Consider the following 17,135-nt stretch of genomic DNA (forward strand, 5'->3'; position numbering starts at 1 on the left):
TTCTTTTTTTTTTCTTTTTTTTTCGTTGTGATTTTTGTATATTACTTTGGGGTTTTATAAAGGGGAACGAAAAATTTATTATTTTTGCGCTACGACGCATGGTTTAGGAGATACAACCCTATAAAGATATTCTTTTGTATTTTTTGTTTTTTTTTTTGGGTTTTCTTTTTCAAATATAAATCAAGGGTCACCTGGAGGGGAACGAAAATTTTATTATTTTTGCGCTACGACGCATGGTTTAGGAGATACAACCCTATAAAGATTTTTTATTGTTTTTTTTTTTTTTTTTATATAAATTAAGGGTCACCTAGAGGGGAACGAAAATTTTATTATTTTTGCGGTACGACGCATGGTTTAGGAGATACAGCCCTATAATAGTAGTTTATGTAACTGCTACATAATGAAAGGCAATAAAACTCGTGTGGGTTTGGGGCACAGTTGCTCTCTGGCGGAATTCGCGGATATGAGGTGGCGTCTCCGAAATATCTTTATCGCACATTTTACACGAAACTTTTGCTAAAGTTACTTTAAAAACAAAAAAACAAATTATTTTTTACTTACAAACTAATTAAAAGATAAACTGACACCATAATGTTTCTGTTTCTGTGTTTTTTTTCCATCGCTGTACCATTTTAAATTGTGTCTGGTAATAAACGTATTTTTATTTTATTTTATAAATGAGCAACTTCATATCTTCATTTCGTGACATTAACGCATACATTTTGGAATATGTTTGAGAAAATTAAGTTTTTTTGTACCTTTCTAACTGACGTGCCCGCAAAATGCTCCCTCGGGTAGTAACAGTTGTCCACTTGTTGTCACATGAGACAGGCTAATGGTGTAGGAGAGTGGTGTAAGATTGGTGATGAAATTTCAGGTGTACAGCGACGCCGACATAGTGCTGTCGGCGGAGTGGGTCCCGCCGGTGTGCCTGCCGCGCGGCGACCCGCCGCTGTCGGCGCCGCCGCTCGGCGAGGCGGAACGCGCGCCGCGCAAGCCCGCCGCCGTCTCCTTTTCGCTCGACGGCAACAACCAGAAGGAGGACGCGAACAAGCCTGACAAGAAGAATAAGGTTAAACTTGTTCCGCGTAATTATTTGGCCAGATAAGCGCCCTGGCCAAACTAGTAGCCTGGCGCAACAGCGAGCAGCGAGCGGGCGATATTTGTCGTTCATGGTAGCGAAGCTCTAACCATTGAGAACTCAATTAAGGGTCAGACTTTAATCAAAATTATAAAGAATCAATTTGTCCACTGATTATTATTACATCTACAGGGCGTCCCAAGGCTATGCGACGTGAAGGGAAAGTACATTAAATATCGTAGATATAGGACATTTTGCTGAAAGAAGACGTTATTTTTAAAAGTTAGTAATACTGCATTCAAAGGTTTTCTAAATACCTATTACTTGCTTCGTCTGGGAATCGAACCGACTTAACTGTAAAAAAAATCACCTGTATTTTTATGATGCCAATCGAAAGAATGGGCTAAAAAAAATCTTCTTAGGTAGCATAGTATCTTAAAAGAAAGGAATAACGTAAAATGTTTGGTTAAAACTCCAAGAATAAGTATTTATTGTCGAAGACGACGTTCGAAAAATAACGATATTGATTATTCGCAAATAAGTACCCACTTAAACGACTTCCTGGCATAGTTTTCCTTATTATAAGTGCTCGTGCAGATAAAATGATAAAACTTAGTATTTGAGCATTTAATTAATTAATTTACAAAAAATACTCAATTGACTTCGGCAATTTTAAGTGTTTTTTAATTTGATTAAAATGATTAATATTACATCAGTCCTTCCTTTTAAGATACCATGCTACTTAAGAAGAATTATTAGTTTTTGTCCATTCTTTCGATTGGCATCATATAAATACGGGTGATTTTTTTGTCACATTTAAGTCTGTTCGATTCCCAGACGAAGCAAGTAGTTTTTAGAAAATCTTTGAATACAGAATTACTAACTTTAAAAAATAACATAATGTAAATTATTTCATATTTAAGGTTATTTCCCTTCATGTTGCAGTCTTGGGACGACATGTATATGACGTCATTCATACTCGTCGTAGGTAATTAATACACTTCATATCGATGAACCATTGTTACTCATTGGTTTGATATATAAAAGTAACTTATTGGATCAATACAAAACCCCTATAAATATAGCACCTACTGTCCTTCTTAAAAGCGAGCTGAGATATGATCACTAAACTAAAACATATTACGCATGGAGCTGCCCAAGTACTGCCGTGTACGACGTGTACGTGACGTGACGTGACGTGACGTGACGTGACGTGACCAGCGGCATGTAACTAGCACGCCATCGCCATACTGATGACGCCTCCTCCTACTACTGAAACCTTATATCACGATTGTATGAAACTTGTTTCCAGTCTTCTGTGCTTTTATCGATTCACCGTTTACCGCTGCTGTTTGCTTTCATGGCAATAACTCATGAGGATTCGTTTTGCTATCTAAGCTAAAAAAGCTTTTTTACTCTTACCAGTTTTATGCTATAGAACTGATCTACTTAAAGAGTAATTAAATACTTAGGGATAACAAAATAATTAAATATCAACTTGATAATATAAATATCGATGAGTACGTTGGCTAGCAGTATTTTCTACATATACTTAGCAGTAACCGTGACTGACGTCTTAAGATAAGCGAAGACTCGTTGATGATAACCAACCCCAAACAAACGACGTCATAGTCACGCTACACATATTATTATAGTTTGAGCAAAACTATCTATTGTGCTGTCATACATATTGCTTGTATAAAGGGGGTTACTGATAGGTACGAAAGATAAACTGAAGATTTCTTATCGGTCTATCTTTCACTTCGTCTTTTCATGTCGCTACTGTCATTTCAACAAACAGATAATTTTCCTTATAGCACAATGGAATTTCGAGAATGTTATTGTATTTTGGTATACTGCTACTAGAATTATTTAAATTCGTACGTATACGTAAATGTTGAGGTTCTGATTGTGATTGCACCTCGCTTGCTGAATTTATTATTAAATAGAACAATGATTATAGGCTCGTACGCTAATTTCCACTATCAATTCTAAGTCGAGCATATAAAACGTACATAAACTACGTGTATTTCGGACCCGGGTATGTCCATAAACTACATCCGGACCCGGGTATGTCCTTAAACTATGTCCAAAAGAGAGGTATGGGCACTGCGAATAACATCTCGCTTTGTGTGGTAGGGCACAGGACAGCGGATGTCATTCCAGATCTAGAGCAGAGCCCAACTGGGGAAGTACCTCCACCTTACAGAAAACCGCAGCCAAATAACACTAGACCCTACTCATAGTGTTGTGTTCTTGCCGGTGAGTAAGGTCGCCAGAGCTCAACGAGGGAGAGGAGTGTTAGGGTCGGCAACGCGCATGTAACTCCTCTGGAGTTGCAGGCGTACATAGGCTACGGAGACTGCTTAACATCAGGCGGGCCGTATGCTTATTTGCCACCGACGTAGTATAAAAAATATATATATATATATAATTTGCAAGAAACGGCTCCCTCGAAGTGTTTTACTCGATTTGGGCTTTCGCCTTGTGCATTATTGTAGGTTAAAGATATTTATATAAGCTGTGGTTGCCTATAACTACATAGGCATCAGCCATGATATCAGTTTTATATATGCAAGCTGTTAACTGAATAGTTAATATTGCATATAGGTATGGCTGTTAGCTGTTGCACGTTGGGCGTCATTCATTTATTACGTAAGACGATTTAGGGGGGGATCGAACATATCTTATTTTATCTTGGGTGGGAGTTCTTACGTAAGATCACAAAGATGCGATTTTTTTAAATTTCTACGAAATTATGACGTTCAAAATAACACTTCCACCCTCTATGCTATCAAACACGGTGCAAAGTTAGCTTAAACGGGCTCCAGAAACTTTGTAGGTATACACACAGCGTCAAATACTCTGTAGCAGTCAAAGTGGCCAAATAGTTCGGTACACCATACTAAACATATGGTGTGATCTCATCAACCGTGATAGCTAGACAGTTGAAATTTTCACAGATGATGTATTTCTGTTGCCGCTATAATAACAAATACTAAAAAGTACGGAATCCTCGGTGGGCGAGTCCGACTCACACTTGGCCGGTTTTTAGGGTTCCGTACCCAAAGGGTAAAAACGGGACCCTATTACTAAGACTCCGCTGTCCGTCTGTCTGTCTGTCTGTTTGTCACCAGGCTGTATCTCATGAACCGTGATAGCTTGACAGTTGAAATTTTCACAGATGATGTATTTCTGTTGCCGCTATAACAACAAATACTAAAAACAGAATAATAGTTAAGTGTACGGGTGGCGCAAAATAAATGAAATTAGCAAAATTTGTGAAAGCAATTTAGACAAATATAATAAAATACATAAACTACAACTATCCAATAAATCATACACTACATAAATTAATACATACATTTTATATATAACTTATACCTATATATATATATATATATATATATATATATATATACATATATACTCGTATATATATATATATATATATATATATATATACGAGTATGTCGAGGTAGCCATAACAACAGTGACTTTCATAGAGAGCACGGAAGGATTAAGACTTAGATAAATAATGTTCCTTTAAACGATTTTTAAATATAGAGGGATTTAGCACGTCTAATATCGGTGGGCAGAGCATTCCACAACCGAACTGCGCGAAAACTGAAAGAATTGTTGTAGACCTTTGAAGAAGAAGGAGGTGGGAAAAGTAGAAGATTTTAAGAGCACCAGACAGAGTTAAGATATTTAAAACAGACTGAGATAGCAGGGAGTGTTTGGGAGAAACAGTACGGAAAAAAGAAGATGAAGAATATGAGAGTCGCGGCGGAAACGGATAGGCAACCACTTGAGCTGCGTACGATAGCTCGAGACGTGGTCAAATTTACGTAATCCGAAAATAAACCAACCTAATGCAAACATTTTGAAGCTGCTCGAGTTTATTCAGTTGCTCTTCTGTTAGATCTAAATAACTGATATCGGCATAGTCCAAAATGGGCAATAGGAGAGACTGGGCAATATAAATATTTAAATGGGGCTCCCATACAACAAACGTGATTTTTTTGCTGTTTTTTTCCGTAATGGTACGGAACTCTTCGTGCGCGAGTCCGACTCGCACTTGGCCGGTTTTTTGACTATTTTGGTTACTACAAAGTATTTGTAATGGAGGAATTCTATGTAAGCAATGTATGGGAAAATGAAACAAAACTATAATAGATATCAAAAAAGTGTCAAGGACAGAATTAATCCTCATTAAATTTGGAACAAAAAAGGCTTTATGTGTTTTTGTATAAGTTGGACGGTATACAAACTATAAGTACTTGTATAACCTTAAAATTACAAAATAACCATACTCGTTTGACGACGTGCATTATATTTTCAAAACGACTACGGATTTTAATGAAATATACCTAAAATTCACCGCAGAGAAGCCAGCTATTAAACAAAAAAAAACACATTAAATTCGGTTCATCTGTTTCCGCGCTACGAGGTCACAGGTAGACACACAAATACCAAAGACATAATTCAGGGAAATTAGCTAAAATTACGGCATTATTAATGGAAGACTTTTTTCAATTTGAAATATTGAGATGTGTACGTTATAGACCAAAGTTATTTTTCATCAACCCTCCCCACCCCTCCCCCCCTCGGTCTCACCCCCCACACCGCAATGGGCCCGAAACGCGGTTTTTCTTTTTAAGGAAACTCTTCAAGATACAGAAAACGTGTGTAGGGACAAAATGATCCCTAATAAATTTGCTATCAATCTCTTATACACACTATAGTGCTATCACTTATAGTTTTTGTGCAACCTGTCACCAAAGATGCAATTTTTTTTTAATTTAACCTTTTTTTTATTTCTAAGATAACTTTTCTTAAAAAAAACTTACGATATCGCCTATAAAGTAACAGTAAAAACTTACGATAAATAATAAAATTTTCAAACTTTATTAATTTGTTTGTCTGAAAACATATAATACCCTTATTATTGACGCTGAGTGCAAACAAACGTTCCAAAAATGTTTTTTTTTTTAAGAATATTTACTAAAACAAACCAGACGTGTATTCATTTTTTCGTTTAGACTTACGTTACGTAATATAGGGAGAATGGGTCAGCCTTTTCTTATTTTTTCTTACATAGGGGAGGAAGGGGGTCAAAACCTGGCAAAAACCGTCTTACTAGTAAATGAATGACGCCTTGCTCGAAGTACAAATTAAGAAAAGTTTACGTTCCTCCCTAGGGTGGGAACGCAATTTTCCACCAGGCTATTTATTTATTTATTTATTTTGAAAGGTGAACTTTCCGAATACGAGAGATGTAATAGTGGTAATAGTACATTGTGTAACATGGGGCGTAAGTTAAATATTGCAAACGAGAGTATAGTGACAGGTGACAGTACATATGTGACAGTGACAGCGGCAAACCGATGGAACGGCCTTAAATCGCGACGGCTTGCCGGAGCAATTTATAGACTCGAGTTTGCAATATTATTACGCCCCTGAGTTACACACAATGTTTTTCATCACACTTGCGATACAAAAATGAAGTATAAAGACAAAAAACTGTTAATTTTAATACAAGAAACTTCATAACTCCCTAGGGAAAACGCTTTTTCTATAGTTCCCGCTCAGCCTGCGTGCAATTCCACATTTACTGAGCGAGTGTGATGAAAAAATGAACACAACCCGGTAACAATGAGTGTATATCGTAAACAGATGCTGAAGCGGCTCTCGTACCCGCTGTCGTGGGTGGAGGGGCTGACGGGCGAGGTCGGCGCGCCTGCCGCCGGCGCCGGCGAGGCCCTGCCGCCCTCCGACACACACAACACCAGCGTCTTCTCCAAAGTATTCAACAGGTAGCGTCTTCACTCCGCCACAAATCACTTTACACGAACCACCACCATGGACAACTGAACTGTCATACACGCTCGGAACCCTTTTAAGAGCCGGATTATCTGTAGACGCATGAATATTGTTAGCCCGGCGTCTCTGGATGGTATTCCATCTGTCCAATATCTTGGTCCGATGTGTATTTGCGTCTCACATTTTGCTTAATGAGAGAGTGAGACGCAATGCACATTGGACAAAGAAGTTCGTTTCATAAAGTTGCGCGCTACTTAGCGCAATATATTGTACGGAAACCGGATCTTCGCTCGTTAGCTCGGCTTCGCTATAGTTAATTTTCAGTTAAAGAAGCCTGCGGTTTACTATAATGTTGACCGGTAATGTTTGATTTGATATGATATTTCAGTTGTCTGTGCCACACCTAACTGCTCATTATATACAATGCGAATAGTATGCAATACACATTCATACAAAAATAAGGAAAACTGTACTATTTAGGCCGTGATAGCATGAAATCTAAATGATTAAATGCCTTTTTTGCAACAAAGCACCTGAGGCGCAATTCCAAACATGTTTGAGACGGCTCGTGATATCATAAATACAATGAACTTAAGTTTATCTATGGTAATTATTGTTGATAATCTCCACTGACAAAAAGAACTTGTCTTATGATTATCAAATCACAAGCCGTCGTTAAAACAAATCGAATGAGGGCTACCGCATATGAATTCGTCGCTAGAGGCGCTAGTGTAGATTGAGCTCTCCGAAATGTCAATTGTCACTGATTCTGAGTGGGCTACGCTCAGCGATTGATAATAAACATGGATGGCTAGCTTCAAAGAAATATCAGCTTATAAAAGGCTACAAAATTAGAATACGCATGCTCACCAGCGGACCAATTGCAAAGTCAAAGTTTAGGTATGGGTTTTCTTTGACCAAGATTATGATTGGTCAATTTCACCGACCCGAAATACTATTGGTCTATTTTAAAATTAGTCGCTCTGATTGGCCGTAACTATGCTGTAACACTGTCACTTGAAAATACATGACAATGAAAACCGTCTCTTAGTAGACCGTTTCATGCAATATAGAACATGTTTTATATGCAATATTTTTGTACGATAATTTATTATTTTATTTTTAAGTGAATAATGGTATAGATAATTTATTGATGGCTATGTACGTCTGTCGCAGGTTTTCAATAGTTATTTACGATACAAACGCGATAACGAGTAGCGAATTTTAAAACACGACCGAAGAGAGTGTTTTAAATCGACACGAGTTGCAAATTACCTTTTCCCACGTGTATCGTACAACGTTTTACAGTACATATGGCCCATTAAATTTTCGACATAGTTACGTAATGTGCTTGTTATAAGCACAGGGTATCGTAATGGAGCACCAGATGTACTGTAAATAACGTAAACGTTTTTGTAAAATTTGACCTCAGATTCATAATAAAGGTCCTCTTTGATCCTCAGACGTCGATTTTCATCTTGATTAGAGCTAAAATAGAGAAATTAAATATGGCGGCCGTTCTTGTCGCTTTTACTTCAGAATCATAATAAAAAGCCTCTCTCAGACTCGCAGATATCGATTTTCATCATGATCAGAGAAAAAATGCAGAACTTCTTATTTGACACGTCGTAAGAACAGTTTGTGTGGAAAAATAACATTGTTGTTTTTAATATTTTCCTTGTAATTTCCATATTTTCTCACCATTCTAACCGTCCCTGTAGGGCTAGCACATGTTTGGCGCGACAGCATCTCGCGGCGAGATAGATTATCCGTCCCTCTTTTAACATAGACAAAGACGGGTAGTCTATCTCGCCGCGAGATACTGTCGCGCCAATCTTGTGCTAGGCCTACTGGTCTGCCACAAATATTTCTATACCAAAATTAGCCACATCGGTTCTTTACCCAAGGGGCTAAGCCAAGAGCCAATATGCCACATTAAACAAGCGCCACCTACAACGGCGATTTGTATTTACTACCACTAATTTAAATTAAACGGACTATATCAAAACAACCACAACATATTAACAAATTTAAAATAATAGGATCTTAATATCAATGGCTGTTTAAAACTGCATGACATCATCCCCATATAAAATCTGTCATGAGCAAAAGAAATCAAAATAATATTATCATGGCCAAATTATATGTGAAAGGTAATCCCATAATATTTTCAGTGTTTGTTGGAACGGCTAGCACATCATTTAACCGCACAGTAAGGCATATCTTTTCCTTAAAGAAATAATCTAAATACTTCTTACTACGACTGTGACAACGGGCCGCCATTTTCGAACTAAATAGCGCCGTGGCGCAATATTTACGCCCCACCCAGCGTGGCTCAAAATGTGTGGGGTCATTTTGCAGAGCTAGTTCGTCATCTATGTTTATTATAAATCGCTGGCTACGCTCGTTTATTACAAAACAATTATTTTGTGAACTTGTTTAGTATGAGTTACGGCTCAATGAGTGTCAGTACTTTAAAAGTAGAGTAAAAAAAGAGGTGCAAAATTAAGCGAGTCGAAGGAGCAAGGTATAGTGTTATGGTATGTATTAAATATTATTTGAAATATAAAAAAACTTTGTCGCGACCATAATAACAATGACTTTGTCAGCTGTACTTTGGACTTTAATCAACTGTGGCGCCAACTGGTGACCACATAAACGGTAGCCCTCATTGCCATTTTTGAGTTGCCAATGCCATCCACGAGGAGCAACAGAGGGCAAGGCAGACCACCGTTACTTTTATCTTACCGCTTGAATGAGATGCTAATATTATAGTGCCACGGACCGATGCCAATAACACGAGGCTAACAGGCTCCAACTGTGTTTACCAACATCAGCATCACATCTAGCTGACACTTTCAGTACATTTATTTTGAATGCTACGATACTGACCATTTTTCGCCAATCGTCTTTAAAAAGTATTTAGAATTCACCGCGTACTCATGTAATACGTAAACACTGTAATTATTACTCACAAAAGTAACAATTGCTAAAGCATAACATAGATTAATGATTGCAATGAAACATTTTTGTTTTGCTACCGTGGATGCTATCTGGATTTGACTCGTGCCGCTCTGTTCATTGCTAAAGCTCGCCAATGAACCTAGTGGAGTTCGGTACTGGTTTGTTCCTGAGTAAAACCCCCTCCGAAGAGGCACCGCACGACGCGCTCGCCGCCCCGGGGTACGTCACTCGCTGCCGGAAAGTCCATGTGCCAAGTCGTTATGTGAATGTCTGCCTTGAGGAAACATCGAGACCACAACGCTCTTGTCCTTCTGGCTCGTGCGGCTCGTGCCTCTACCGCTTGCTCTCAAACGGTCTGCTCACTTCAATAACTATGCTATGCTAGCGTACAGGGTTTCGTATCTAAAGCGACACAACACAAGTAAGGCGGAAGGCTCCGCCCTGCACTCGAAAACAACCCAAGCCACGCGGTTCCGTTGCTCTAGACTAGAGATTGTTCTCACGTTCATAGCGCATTTCAATGAATGTGTTATTGAATTAAGAGTAGGGTGCGTTGGGGTAAAATTGAACGGGTTTTTCATGCGTGGTAAGATGAAAAGTCGCCCGTAATGCTTCGGCATATGAACGATTTTTTGTCTTACGTACCCCTCATGAAAAACCCGTTCAATCTTACCCCAACGCACCCTTATCGCACAACGCACGCATCAAATTTCGTCATATACGTCATGCAGTAGTCACACTTGTATTTTACTAGTTTGTTTGTCCCTTTAAGCTCTTATAATAACCCTTGGAGTGGCAGGATGCCGAAAACTGTCAATTCAATCAAATGTGAATTTCATTAATTGACAAAACCCATAAACTGAAGTATGTATGCCACCTGTGACCCTAACCTAATAAATTACATATATTATAATATAATATAGTACAGTACTTTTATACATTCTTCCTATGTAAAAATTCGCGCTATGCTGATTAGTAAGTTTATTTTGATAATATTTGTCTCGTTAAATAGGTATGACTCGATAGGTATCGCGAATTACTATGAACAGCTATAGTTACAAAACCCTGGAATAGACTGGCACGTTTATTTCTATGTTCGCGCGGCGCGACTTCAGAGTGAAAGGGGTGAGAAAACTCGAGCATAGTAAAGTGTCGCTGTGGTCAATGTCGTCTCCTAATTTTAATCACTTTTCTCTTTTAGAAAGCAATTTCACAACTGTCTCTGTGTTTCTACCGTCTTGTGTTAGCTAATTTTCGATTGCGATTAATAATAAATTTGTTTTATTTTTATAAGTACTTGTTTTTTGCTTTTTTATCCTAAATGAGGTTAATATTGTCCGAATGGCATGTTGTATCAGTGTTAGGAAAATAATAGAACCATTGTACGGATGCTATCCCCGTCTACGTCTAGCGACACCTAACTCAAAACCTAGCTTCCATGTCGCACCTGGCTATAGCCAGTCATAATGTTATGTACTCGTAATACCTATTCATGTCATGCTACTCCATCATCAAACTTGTTTTAGAACTGTTCGTCTCGATTTATTATCATCATCATTTGGCATTATCATCGTACGCCATACCTATTAAGAAGCACTTAAATTATTATGGCACTATTATTGTTGTGTTCATTGTGCATTCACTAAATGTTTAAAGCATGTTAAGCTTGTATATGGTTCGGCTACAAGGAAAACGCCAATTGCGAAGTATTCCTCGAGCTATCTCTACGGATGCCGTTTTTTTATAACCGAAGATTGTGTTTGTATCCCCGCCCCCGGATAACTCACCTAATATATGTTACGTTGACGTTCTAGTTATAATGTGTGTTGTAATGAGGCCCATGATAATGTTTAGGTTTACGCGGAAGCATGGTCTTGCTAGATGGTAAATATTGGTATAATAGCAAGCTGGTAATTAGCATCATGGATTTGATCCCTTATTGTGTCCAGCAACATTTGGCAATATTACGCATTTTAATTTCTAAAGTAGCATTCCTTTTTACGAGGTAACCAACCATAGTATCACCGTGAAAGAAATAAAATGGTATTACTACTATTACTGAATGTTTTTGGACTCTATCTTGTTAAATACAATTTTCCACAAGATATACAAACAAGATCATTAAATTGTTTTTGCTTGCAGGAAGCTAATGTGTTGTTTATATACCTTATCTGTCATGTACCTACTTGAATAGAATGGAAAATTCACGATGGAATCGAGTTCACTGGATTGCTTCAAATTTTTCTTTCGTACAATTTATCAATATGGTTCTCAAGGTCGACTTACCAAAGCTGCTAATAATCAATTGATTAGGGTAATAGATACATTCCATGCTTGTACGGAAATATGCTTATACAATCATAAATTTTATTCGTTTTAGTCGCATACATTTTCGTCGGGTTTGGTGAATCGACCTGTACATGAAGGAATTATTTACAGACTAAGAGTTTTGAATGATTCACGGTTAGTTTTACTAGACACCCACCCGCTATCTTCAGTCACCCGTGAACAAGATGCATGTAACTGCGTCGAAATATCGGGACCTCATAAACAATACAAAAAGGTAATCACGGTCTATGTCCCGGTCAATATACCTAAGTCTAGTCTAGTATTTACAGACTGTAAACAAGTCGATAAGAGTAGTCTCTTATCGGCAGGATAAGCAGGATCTAGTGCTTTTCAGTCACTAAGTTGACATTGTTGCAATGAAGGTCCTTTGACGACGTAGAATCAGTACAGTGCGCAGTATTTTTTCCTAATTAGCGCATTTATGCGTAAACCGCGTGCTCCCGCGTCCGCGTCCGCGCCACTTAGGTAGCATTAATGGTGTTGCATCTACTCTACCGCACCGCCATACCTTGCCGCAAATATTTGACTAATGAGCCAGGAATAGAATAGATCGGCCTCTTTATTAATATTACCAGATCACTGAAAAAGGAATGCGCATAACATTAGTACTACAGAGGCTTGGAAGTAAGGGGTTGCCGGCCGAGTGCATATAGACGGCCGAACGTAGTGAGACCGGATAATTATGAGGCCGACAACCCCTTTTCACGCCGATGTATGTGTAGTGCTTTTCTCAAACATGCAATGAAATAAATAAATAAATCTCCACGAAATCAAAGTTTTATTTCTAGAGAAACTAAAAGTAAACTAGATACAAAATATATATAACTAACACCTATACCTATCTTTATCACACGTATATTTTACACATGTAGTTTTTCAGTTTATTACACGTATATCTCATACAACAAACTTGTTTTTTTGCCGTTTTTTGCGTAATGGTACGGAACCCTTCGTGCGCGAGTCCGACTCGCACTTGGCCGGTTTTTATGTTGATATTATGCTTCACATACATCGTTGCCTTAAGCACGGAGTGTAATTCCCACAGTGTTGACGATTTTTTAGTTTCATTCAGTTCTTTAAAATATGCCACAAAAGAATTCTGATAAACTGTGAGCAATTTTTTTAGTTTTTAAATTTATAAATTAAAACAATATTAGACGTCATGCATGATTTATGTTGCTGCATCGTTACTAAGCACATTATAAGGGAGTTGAGGACAAAAAAAATTACAAACCGAAAGTGGAGTATATTGTCGAACGTGAGTGCGAGAACATCGAACCTATGGGGGCAGTCACCATCAGCCCCGATGACGTAAGTTGTGCTGTCCGTACGACCCAGAACTGGAAAAGTCCTGGACCGGACGGATTGCACAACTTCTGGCTAAAATGGTTTCGATGCTCGCACGAACGGTTGGCAACGCAGTTCCAACAAGCCCTAGAGGTCGGTTCCCTCCCACCTTCCCTAACAACTGGTGTAATCTTCCTGCTCCACAAGTCCGGTAGTACCACGGAAGCGAAGAACTACAGACCCATAACGTGCTTGCCTACACTCTACAAGCTCCTTACATCCATTTTGAGAGCAAAAATTAACGCGCACATTGTCGCTAACAACATTTTGGCCTCCGCTCAAAATGGATGTAGGGTTGGGTCCCGTGGTACTAAAGAGCTCCTCCTCATAGACATGACCATATGCCAGCAAGTTCGGCGGAACAGGGGGGCCCTCTCGGCCGCCTGGATTGACTATAAGAAGGCCTATGATTCGGTGCCTCACTCATGGCTGAGAAGGGTATTAGAGCTGTATAAACTTGATGCAGCTTTAATATCCTTCCTAAGTGCGTGTATGAGGCAGTGGATCACAGTCCTTCGTCAACCAGGAGGTGGAGATGACCGCCCTGGCCCGCAGGACTCTATAAGGATCGAGCGAGGAATATTTCAGGGTGACAGTCTGAGTCCCCTGTGGTTCTGCCTAGCTCTGAATCCTCTCAGCACCCTGCTGAAGGATTCAGGGTTAGGTTGCCGGCTTCGGAGAGAGGGTGAAGTCATTTCTCACCTTCTGTACATGGATGACCTCAAGCTATTTGCGCCAAATAACCAAGACTTGATGGTGCTATTGAAAACAACAGAAGTTTTCGTTCAAACATTCTTCATTCAAACATTCTTCATTCAAACATTCTTCGTTCAAACACTTATCTCTGGATTCTCTGATCTTGGTTCGGATTTGTCTGTCTATTTGAGCGTATCTATCTTTATCTGTTTCCTTAAACTGTCTTCTTTGTTCCATAAGGTTAAGTATTTCGTTTGTTATCCATTCAACTTTTGTCTCTCGCTTATAGTACCCCAAGCAATTTGTAGCTGTTGTCACAATTGTTTCTTTTAGATGGACCCATCTCTGCTCGATATTATTACTACTGTCGGTATCTACAAATGAACTAATTCTTTCATTAAGAGTTTGTTTGGTTTCTTCTCTTACGTTTAGATATTTTAGCTTGTTTATATCAATTTTCCTGTTATTATTAGCTTTCTTTAGAATTTTTAGTTTCAAATTTAATTTTGCAACAAGAGGATTGTGGTCCGAACCAATATCTGCGCAAGGATATGTTTTGACATTGACTATTGAATTTCTATAGCGAGCCTGAATCATGACATAGTCTATTTGATTTCTTACTATATGACCAGTTGTATGTTGGGGGGAGGTCCACGTGTACAGCCTTCTAGGCGGATGTTGGTGCCAAGTGTTGGATATAATCAAGTCCTTTTCCACGCAAAATTGTAGTAGTCTATCTCCCCTTTCATTCCTATCGCCTAGACCATAGTTGCCCACTGTTTTTCCAACTGCTCCTTTGCCAATTTTTGCATTCATGTCACCAAGTATTACTACAATTTCTTGAGATTTAATAGTGTCCATGACTTCATCTATCTCTTTGTAAAAGTTTTCCATGTCCTCATCCGAGCTTTGTGCTGTTGGTGCATACACTTGTAGAACATTAAGATTAAATGGTTAACATTAAACTGTAGCATCATGCATCTATCAGAGTATGGGATAAAGTTGGTCACATACTTCAGAAGGTTTTTCCTGATCATCATACCAACACCATAGTGGTGTTTCTTCTCAGATGCTGGTTTGCCAGAGTAATATATAACTACGTCGTCTTTATCGATGATGCCATTATCCGCCCATTTCACTTCACTGATACCCAAGATGTCTAGATTTAGTCTCTTCGTTTCTTGTATCGTGTTTTCAGATTTGCCGGGCTTGATAAGGCTTCTCACATTCCACGTTGCTAGTTTCAGTTGATTATTCTTCTTTCTTCTTGTTAGACGCATGGCTTCTTTAATCGCAGTATCTTCTCCGGTAGTATATTTCACATCAGAGAACCGGGTATCCTCCTGACGCCGGGCGCTAGCCGGATTGCTAGACATATTAATTTCGTTAGGTTTACTTTTCATATTGTTTTTCAAGTCCGTGATGGTATTCTTAGGTATTGGTTATGCAGTAGGGCCCCAAGTCTTTCTGCACTGTTCCTCTTTGAGGTTATTTAGTCCCCAAGGCTGACTAGGCCTCTTCCGACCGGTTTCCCGGTCAGGTGTGTGGTTATACCGCCACATACTCGGTCGCCAGAGTCTCGTCCGTTGTCTAGCAGGGAGCACCACGGCATGGTATACGTCATGCCGCCGCCATCCGGCGCGCGCAGGTGAGGTTGACAATAGGGTCGGTTTAGATGTTGATAACCGTTCACCCCTTACCCCCCAATTATAAAATGCCATTAATAAGACTTAACATTATGTAATTTTAATTGTTAATTGAAAATGCAATTCCTTTATACAAGTAATTGTAATTTGTAATTCAATTACTTTTTGCCCAACACTGCTACATGCTCTATGGATATTACAAACTAGGCACTTTCTTAATGTTCATTTTATTAATTGTGTTGCAGTTAATTATTTTATTTAAAATATAATTTAATTCAATTCAAATTGTTTATTTCATTTATAATTTACTTTCGGTATTAATTAAATAAATTAGCATGAGTATGAATATGAGTTACATTTTAGTTTTGATATCGACTCCATAGTTTTCTTTCATCTTACCATGCGATAAAAAATCCGAGACTTGTTCATCATTAAAATCCCTGGTAAATGGTAGTAAGAATTAATGGATCGTTGCTATTATACTCGTATTTATCATTATTTTGCTTTGTGTGTTGAGGATGATCCCTCCGCGTTGACTGATTACAAAACTGATTATGAAGTTACAGTTTCGAGAAGTTTTGCCGATTCGTCATCTGCTTAGTACATTAAGTCCCGTATAACATCGAAATCGGAATTCCGATCTAACACTGTTTCTAGTTTATCTAGTCTAGAACACTATCTGAAGCACACTATTGTAAGACAATACGTGATTGGTCAACAACTTGTAAAGAATCAGCGAGAGAAACATTTGTTTACTCCAATTTAGTTATAAGTTGCGGTATAATTACGTAGGCATTTTTTGATGTTTGAAAAAGCTATTTTAACTAGTTTATTAGATCCATGGCATTGGCATCATTTGACTAAAGGTTTGTAACAATATTTTTTTTACGTCCTGAACTCCATTACCGTGCGTTAACAATGATGTAACAACATAAATCATGACATGTAAGTATCTAACATAGGTGTTTGCAACCAGGTAAGCACCCAAAAGTCCCAGGCCCATAAATAACACAATCAACAACGCATAATGAATCCAATAAAATAGAATTACAGATTGAAAATGTTGAACGACTTTTCCTCCAAAACGATTTAGAAAAATACCTACGCGTGTTTGACGCGTGGTTGTGTGTGTGTGTGTGTGGGTGTGTGTTAGACATTTTTACCGGCATATTTAAATAAAATATTTTGTTTCCAAAATTATTGGAATTTGTTAATAAAGGTTGGTG

General features: G+C 38.4%; 2 protein-coding genes across 15 annotated transcripts in view; one reads left to right on the plus strand and one right to left on the minus strand.

Annotated features, from left to right (window-relative positions):
• The window catches only part of LOC134754821 (TLD domain-containing protein 2), a 305,854-nt gene that overhangs the window by 219,761 nt on the left and 68,958 nt on the right, over positions 1 to 17,135 (plus strand). For 9 of the 14 annotated variants that reach the window (XM_063691223.1, XM_063691226.1, XM_063691222.1 and 6 more), the window contains 3 exons: positions 878 to 1,072; positions 6,761 to 6,900; positions 9,998 to 10,090. In XM_063691223.1, coding sequence (XP_063547293.1) covers positions 878 to 1,072; positions 6,761 to 6,900; positions 9,998 to 10,090 — 428 coding nt within the window. The remainder of the gene's footprint in view (positions 1 to 877; positions 1,073 to 6,760; positions 6,901 to 9,997; positions 10,091 to 17,135) is intronic. The other 5 variants (XM_063691217.1, XM_063691220.1, XM_063691219.1 and 2 more) reach the window with 1 other exon arrangement.
• The window catches only part of LOC134754971 (uncharacterized), a 567,282-nt gene continuing 550,597 nt past the window's right edge, over positions 451 to 17,135 (minus strand). Inside the window, 1 exon segment of the mRNA XM_063691466.1 lies at positions 451 to 564. The gene's annotated coding sequence lies outside the window, so the exon portion shown is untranslated.

The sequence above is a fragment of the Cydia strobilella genome, chromosome Z (assembly GCF_947568885.1).
Source record: "Cydia strobilella chromosome Z, ilCydStro3.1, whole genome shotgun sequence".
Classification (NCBI taxonomy): domain Eukaryota; kingdom Metazoa; phylum Arthropoda; class Insecta; order Lepidoptera; family Tortricidae; genus Cydia; species Cydia strobilella.